We start from the raw sequence: 8,506 nt of genomic DNA, 5'->3' as shown, positions 1-8,506 counted from the left end.
AATAATCAACTCTTTAATGGTGAAAAGAGACCCTTCACAACACTATCATGGACGGACATCAGCTTCTAATGGCCATTTTGTAGTCCATAGCTCTTCTGTGTATACAAGTTCCATGGAACAAGTGTAGAATTTGGATTCTTTAGAAACTCATATAAGGAGATATTTAAAATTACAACTCCTTTAAAAGGATAAATGTAGATGTAGATGTAGATGTGCATGGGTTGGTACCATGCCAATTTTTTCTTACTGCAATGCCCTTGCAATCACATGTAGGCATCAAATGTGTATAGTTTTAATATAACCACTGTACTTGCCCAAAGTTTCATTGCTAAACGCACCCAAGCTTAGTCACATTGACAAACTTTCAAGCAATATAAATGGGTTACTTCCATTTTCATAGTGATTGTACACAATTTTTAAACGGGTTTTATGCTTCTTGTGCACCTTCAAATTCATGTGCAGCTCACAATGTTCCTATTGCCATTTAGCTTGTTTCTTTCTAAAGCAATCATCAGAACATGGAAAAGTTAAGGGTCTTCACAGCGAGCCCTCCCTCCCCCCCTGCCCCCCCCCCTTTTGAAAAGCGATCACACACACCCATCCCTCATAGGTGGGGGATCTGCACCATCCAAACAAACGATCAGGGAATGTGTATGTAAAGAGCCTCAGATGCACAAAGCACACATCAGAAACCTCTGAAAGAAATAGAATTTGAAAAATATATATATGGCAAGAGCTGTGCCATTTTGTTCCTACTATCATACATGTGGTCAGTCAATAAAAATCTACAAACTGCAAGAGACTACAATGATTTTGAGTGAAACAATTTTGTATCCAGCCTTCAAACATTACAAAAGGAAATGGGTACTTGTCAATAGACAAAGGAAAATAAATAAGGGGGCTCCCATTCTTATTGATGAAGCATGATTCCCAAGTTGATGTGGACTCACAGACTGGCTCTTTCCGCTCGTTGTTGAAACAGAAATACTACTTGAACCTTCAAATCAAATCAAAAAAGAAAACCTTCAAATCAGAATACTACTTAATCAGCTGAAACATGCATCTGATGAGAAGGCAAAACAATTTCCTATAGTTGCAGCGTGCCCGATGCCCTCGACCCCCCCGTTGGCCACGATCACCTCATCAGCTCCAGATCCAGGACATGCTCCACTGCCATCGAGCTACCTTTCCACGTGACATAGCTGAGGGAGACCTCTCGGCCATACTCATCAGGCCCATGCTTGATATTTTGGAGAGTGGTATACCATCTACTCGGAGCTGATGTTGCTCTCATGTTTCTATGTTCTTAGAATTCCAGACAGTTTTGTATCACCCCAATGAGATAGCTATCTTTATGTTTTCTTTCTGTTTTATTTTCCATTCCATGATGAGATATGCCATGGACATTATTGTATCACTTTGGTCTCATAGGCCATTTGGGTCTTTAGTAGACACTTAATCTCTCTCTCTCTCTCTCTCTCTCTCTCTCTCTCTCTCAATCGGTCATAGGGCGGGTGAGATGCCCAGGAGGATTATCAGAGGAGATCTCCATTACCATTAGAGTGAAGCAAGATTGGCAGAGTGAAGCAAGAATGGCCTCTGTCTCCCTCTCTTTGGCCTCTACATCGACGAGATTTCGGCCTTCATTGATAGAGCGGGAAGAGGCATATCACTAGCAGGCATCCTTGTTTCCATACTACTTTATGCTGATGACATTGTGCTTATTGCAGATTCTCCAGAGGCTCTCCCAGAGGCATCTTGACACATTACAAGACTTTTGTGCACAGCGGGATCTCACAGTAAACCTTGGGAAAACCAAGGTTATGGTCTTAAACACATCCCCTCTTTTCACATCTCGACTGAGTTTCACCTACATGGGCAGCCCAGTGGAGATTGCACACTCTTGTGTATATACTTGGGAGTCACTTTTACCGGTCATCTCAATAAGCCATGCTGCAGAGGCTAGACTGATGCAAGGGTATGCTTCTCTCATTCTCATGGAGAGACAGTGCTTCCAAGCCCATTTCCAGGAGCCGAGGACCAAGATGTGGCTATTTGACACCTTGGTCACTCCGGCATTGATGTATGGAGCACCCTTTTGGGCACCTGATCTTACAATCGCCAAATGGCGAAAGATAGAGAGGCCTCAGGTCATGATGCTCTCCCATATGATATGCAACAAAATATCAGTCCCACATGATATTATCCAGGCAGAGTTTGCTGCAACACCCATGGTAGTAGAGGCACTCTTCCAGACAGTCACATACATTCACAGGATCAGTGCCATGACCCCTTGGAGACTCTTGAGGCTCGCCCTACAATCCTCCCAGCAGCTAGCAGCAGATGGGCACGATTCACGGTATAGCCGAGTATGCACCTGATTCACGAGGCAGTGACTCCTCCTACCACTCCAGTATGACTCGTACTCCCCATTCATCATGCTGTCTTGGAATGACAGGAACCAGGTGATCAGATATTATTTATTGGGACTACACATACAAGATACCTAGATCACGACACACTCTCACACAAACGGCAGTACTACATGGAGGGTTTCATACATAGTCACAAGGGACGGGGGACGAGGACGGGGACGGGGACGGGGCTGGACGGGACGGGACGGGACGGGACAGGGGATGGCCATAAGTAGGGAACGGGGACAGGGGAGGGAACGGCACTCAAAAAATACTTTTTTTAAAAGTTTTTCTACTCTACACTTATTCTACTTTGGAAGTACATCAAAATGAGCACAAATTTACACTAAAATGGTAAGCTTTTGAGTCATATTAACAAAATACGCCAATAAAAGAGTGAAGGCGTTGACGGTTGATTGTATTAATAATTAAGTAGATACAAAATGAGTCATGACTCAAGAGTCAGGACTAAGCCTTAAGGAGGCAGAATACATGGACGGGGACTCAAATGAGTCAATGACAAAAAGTGCTAAAGCCTAGAGGCTAGAGGCTAGAGCTAAGTATTAAGGCCCATGAATCATGATCCATGAATGATCATTCCACGTGAAGTGCTCGCCTCATGGTCATGGGTAGCTTGTGCCAAAGGAGCATCAAGCTCATCCCCACTCTCATCCTCACTGGCATGCTTCTCCTGCACCTCATCCTCTTGTTGCTCTTCTTGTTGACTCATCTCCCACTCGGTGAAGGCATCTGCCTTCTTGGTCACGCTCTTGCAAAGCATTCGCAAGTTCGCGCGCTAACGAAGACAAGGTCATTGGCACGCTCTACCCCGAGTCACTTCCTCTTCCTAGAGGCAATGTGGCTGTAGGTACTCCAAAGTTGCTCCAAGCAAGAGGAGCTGACAGCCTGGCTATGTATGCGGATGGCAAGCTGCTGTAGCTCCAGTCCATCCGAACCAAAGTCCTCCCACCATAGAGCAGCACCAACTTTGGAGCGGTCGATCTGTGCATCATGACAGCCATAGGAGCCATGAAATGACCTGTACATGGAAAGCTGGTCCCTAATCTGCGCCTAACCGATGCATTAGGCACAAGACAATCCAAGATGATCCTCCATCCAGCGCTCACCTCCCAATCGCTTTCCTGCTTGTTGCCTTGGAATTCTGGGTCCACCACATAAGCTGTTGCATGCAATGGAGAGTAGTAGGAATTCCACCTTCCTAGACACAAGGCATGGATCTCCTCGTATCTATCTTCGTCAGGCACAAAGTCTGTCAACTTCTCTATCATGCGATTCATGGCCTCGTAGACCTTGCCTATGCATGGTTGCATAGCGTCTACAATTCTCAATAGGTAGACTATGGGCCTCACCATAGCATCCGTGGTCTTCACAAGCTCCCACCAAGAGGCGTCATCCGCCTGTAACCTACACTCTGGGCTAGTGTTTGTACGGGACTCTTGCATGTCAACAAACTCGTCGCTAAGAAAAAGCCCCCTCAAAGCACCGCTACAATCCTTCAACCGGCCCAACATGAGGAAGTTGTAGGCAAACCGGGTGTCGGAATATTTGAGGAGAGAGAGAGGACCTCTTGTTGAACTCAGGCCGAAGTCTTTGGTGGTTGAGGAAAAAGGAGACCATGGTGTTGGCCTCCTCAATGAGCGGGCTGATCCATGGCAATGCCCCTATGTCCTTGAGGAGGTTGTTTAGGCAATGAGCCATACAAAAGGACACCGTGACATGTCCATACATACCTTTGAAGATAGCTCCCGCCGCCCTATTGGAAGGCTCCTCATCCGCAACAAAGCCCACTACATGCTCGGGGCCAATGATCTCCATGGTGGTAGCCCACTCCGCCGCAAGCACATCCACGCTCTTCCCGGTGCCGGATGCATCATGAGATGAGATGAAGTACATCTCTCCGCGGGAATATGCAACCACGCCATGAATACTCCTCTTGCGGGTGTCACTCCATCCATCCACAATGAGGGAGACTCCGTTCCTCTCCCACTGCCGCTTTGTGTTGTCGGCCGCTTGCTCTACAATGCGCTTCTCCTTCTCAAGCAATGTAGTGCGCAAGCTCTCGGATGAGGGGGGCGTATAGGTTGAGCCATACTCCCCAATCTTCTTAACCATGACTTTGAAGTATTCTGACCTATTCAAGAAAGCAATTTACTAATGAGAAGGAGACTAGGATGATGAAAACATGAATGATGAATTGGCAATGATCGATTGCACTTACCTAGCCGCTTGAAAGGCAATGTGGTCGTGGAAGAAGAAGCGGGCCACCGCCATATCCACCTCCTCCTTCAACTTGGGGTTCCAATTCTCCCCAAGTGTAGATTGTCGCCGTGGGCCACGTAATGGTTGAGAGGCCGTGGAGATGGAGGGTGCCGGCATCATGGATGGAGCAACATTCCGACTCGATGGTGAAGGTGATGGCGTGCATGATCCCAATCTACCACATGAGTCCATTGTAGAGGCTTGAGTTCCTCTCCCCATCGTCTCGCAGGATCCACGGCCACTCGTGGTGTCCTTGCCGCTTCGACCGCCTTGTAGACGGCAAGCTTGTCAAGAAGTTCCCTTCTCTTCTCGGGCGTGACATTCGTGCAAAACCTCACCTCATGCCCACTCTCATGCAAGAGGTGGGCTCGCACTTTGTCGACGCCACCCGTTCGCCGGTACGGGCAAAGCTTGCATGCCCATGGCCGAGAACCGCCTCCATGAGCGGATGGGGTGTAGTTAATCTCCTCCCACCATGTCCATCTCGTTGTCCTTCTACGGGAAGCCCCGGCACGTGAGGAGGATGCCATGGTATGGTTAAAGACGGCTTAAGCCTTGAGCAATGAGAGAGAGAGAGAGAGAGAGAGAGAGAGAGAGAGAGAGAGAGAGAGAGAGAGTCTAGATAGTAGAGAGTAGGGCCTTGTGTGAGAGGCTTGGAGCTTGGAAGTTGGAAGTTAGAAGATGCTTAAGGGAGAAATGAAATGAAATGTTATATTAACGTCTTCAAAAGGCCATAATGACCTATGAGACCAAAAAGTTACATCATGGTGGATTTGATACAATGTCTGGATAAAAAACCAGAAAATGAAAAATAAAGATGATACTACTGGCACCTAGAAAATGAAACTGGAACTGGAAGGTAAACAGAAACCCTTATAGGGTGTGAATATAGTGAGGGGGGGGGGGGGTACGCTATGGAGGTGACTGGAGTACAGTGAGGGGATACAATATCATGTGGGACGGGGGGGTACACTATGGAGGTGCCTCCATCTCATAATATGTGCCGCATCGGACGCTGGCGGATCTCCTCAATATCCTCTGTGGTCAGCACCCTGACTGGGTGTCCCGCATGTCTCGCAAGAATAATCCGAATCCGCCACTGCAAACTCCATCTATGCTGGGATGCCCTCCTCTGTAGTCGTGGGCATCTGGACCACCCAAGCTCAATCGCACGATCAATCAGTGTACCGCTAGTGTGGGCGGTATCCATGTCCTGCTGCTGTGGTCCATCTGGTGCAGTGATGGCTGGACTAAAGAAGTCTGTAATGTGCCTCTGAGTCTGGCTCTCTGTGCGCCTAAGCAGGCTATCTCTATATCTCCGCAGCTCAAGCAAGAACAATCCCAAACACCTCTGGTCCTGGTACCCCATGACTCTGGAAAGTGGTCCAAAACCCTCTCTGAATAAACAGTGGAAACGACCACGTATCTCATAGTATGCAGTACAATGGCATATATCATGCAGCTCTGTCTCTGGCTCCCCATGGCATACTCGACATATCCTGGCCTCAACTGGTATACCTCTATATCGGCCAATCTCAATCTCAAGCTGGTGTGAGGATGTGCGAATCTGACCAATAGCACATCGTACTGCATGAGACAAGTGTACATCCATGTAACTGGGTCTGATCACAAAACCATCTGCTCTGAGCTGAAGACAATGCTCTCTGTAGAAAGCCATCTTCGTGCCCAGCTCCTCAGTCGGCTGTATCCATGTCCTCCTAATGTCCAGCTGAACTAAATCCTGACGGATGAGTCTGGTAATCTCTGTCCGTGTGAGAGTGAGAGAGGGTGCCTCCAGAGAATACTGGAAGGGAGGCAATCTGTCCATGCTAAAACCATGTGCCTGGAACCAAGATCTCATCTGTCCATACCAACAAGCCGTGTCTCCCTGTAAAGCTAACTGTCGGGAGGACTCAAGGGCGAGGCGTGTATATCTGTCTCGGGGGAGATCCCACAAGCCATGTATGTAGGAGACTGATCTCGTAAGAGCCTCAATCACCAGAGGGGCAGCCGCCGCTCTGCTCCAATAATCTCATGAGGTACCACGGCCTTGGCTCTAATAATCCTAGCAATCATAGATACCAAAGGCCTCTCCATACCTCTCCACCCGCCTGCACTGTGATGGCCCATTGAAGGTCCCCATATCTGCACTCTATAAAGCATAGCTGATGTCACTAGAGTGTCAAAAAGCCAAAGTTTCGTTCGAGGTTTTTGAAACTGAACTTGCGAACACATCCTCTCCAAACCACCCAGGTCAATCTAGTCTCTGCTGCTCTCCTCATCGAAAACACTAGCCCAGTGAATACTACCCCAAGATATGTATATGCATCTGTATACCCCACAATCTCCTGCCCATATGTAAATGTGGGAGCTGATCGCCTAACCCACTGTGGCGTGGTGTTAAACACCATAACCTTGGTTTTGCCAAGGTTGACAGACAATCCACTATCATGTGCAAACTCATGTAAAGCATCCAGATGACGCTGCATATCCTCAGGGGAGTCAGAGATCAACACAATATCATCAGCATATAACAATAGTGGGATCCAAGTACCTACTAGCTGGGCTCCTCTGTCCCCCAATCTCTCAATGTAGTCAGAAGCCTCATCCACATACATACCAAACAATGAAGGAGATAACGGGCAACCTTGCTTCACTCCTATAGTGGAGTGAGCCAAAGTAGAGACCCCCTCTTGGGTGTGTACCTTTTTTTTTTTCCGAGAAAAGATTCTTTCATTAGTTATATAAAAAAAACGCCCGTAGTAGGGCTACAAAAGACCCTCTCCTGTTCATAAGAAAACAGAGCAGAGATCCAAGCAAGGCAGCTAGGGAGACTCTCCCTAGGTGCAGAAAAGTACAAATATCAGTACAAAGAACTGAGGGGCTATATCATACAATAGGAGGGGAGAAAAGCCAAACAGGTGGCCTGTAGTGCCAGCGGGGGGAACCCGCGTGTAGGGTATAGAAGGGGCCGCTGCGCCAAGTGGTGTGAAAGGCCTTGCGCCGCAAGATCACCTCATCCGGATGCGGTCATACTGTCCTCGCAGGGTGTGGATCAACTCCTGCCAAATCCCCCGGACAGTCTCTGCTGGTGGCTCCGGTCTCCCCTCAAAGGCCCTGAAACACCGAGCTCTCCAAGTGAACCAGATGGTGAGGCTGCTGAGGAGCTCCCATCGTAGATCCCTCTCCTGTGTCCAGCTGGCGGACGAGAAATCCGGTGAAGGAACAAGGTGAGGCTGGCCCCTAATGAATCTGATGGCCTGGCTGTCCTGCACCATCTCATAGCCCATAGTAGGCCCTGACGAAGTCGACCAAGCAGCGGCACCCCACGTATACATGCCCTCTGGAGAGAGGGGGGCCAGAATGCGCAGCATCCGCAGCCAAATCTGCTGCGCCGCCTGAGGACAGTCCCATAGGCAATGTCTCTGTGTTTCCAAAGGGTGGCCGCATCGGACGCAGGCCGCTGGAAGACCACTGTAGACAAGCCAAGTGCCAACTGCACAGCCCCTGTGGGCGTCCAAAACATACTGAAAGCCCCTGCGGAGACCTAGCCCCAAAAGGTCCCAATAGCGCATAAAAAAGGCAGGCGTCAATCCGTCCTCCCCAGGGCAACTATGGCGCGGAAGGACCCTCAAGGCTCAACCTCTGAAAGAGGCTTACCCAGAACTGTGCGTGTACGATCAATGACCCTCCTCTGCACATGGGCCCACACAGTCTGTCTGCAAGCATCCCGAGCCTCAGTGGCTGGCTTCGCTGAAAGCAGGTCTCTATAGAACTCAGTGGCAATGGCTCTGATCTCCCTGGGCTCAGTG

General features: G+C 48.7%; 1 protein-coding gene across 4 annotated transcripts in view; it reads right to left on the bottom strand.

Moving 5' to 3' along the window:
* Window positions 1–690: 690 nt before the first annotated feature.
* The window catches only part of LOC147632178 (aspartic proteinase 36-like), a 95,511-nt gene continuing 87,695 nt past the window's right edge, over window positions 691–8,506 (bottom strand). For 3 of the 4 annotated variants that reach the window (XM_086808814.1, XM_086808815.1, XM_086808817.1), the window contains one exon: window positions 691–997. In XM_086808814.1, coding sequence (XP_086664940.1) covers window positions 849–997 — 149 coding nt within the window. In that variant the 3' untranslated portion in view covers window positions 691–848. The remainder of the gene's footprint in view (window positions 998–8,506) is intronic. The other variant, XR_015267426.1, reaches the window with a different exon arrangement.

This window comes from Cibotium barometz, chromosome 14 (genome assembly GCF_041138505.1).
Source record: "Cibotium barometz isolate CiBa-2024 chromosome 14, ASM4113850v1, whole genome shotgun sequence".
In the NCBI taxonomy this organism is placed as follows: domain Eukaryota; kingdom Viridiplantae; phylum Streptophyta; class Polypodiopsida; order Cyatheales; family Cibotiaceae; genus Cibotium; species Cibotium barometz.
This window is presented reverse-complemented; position numbering and strand designations above follow the sequence as displayed.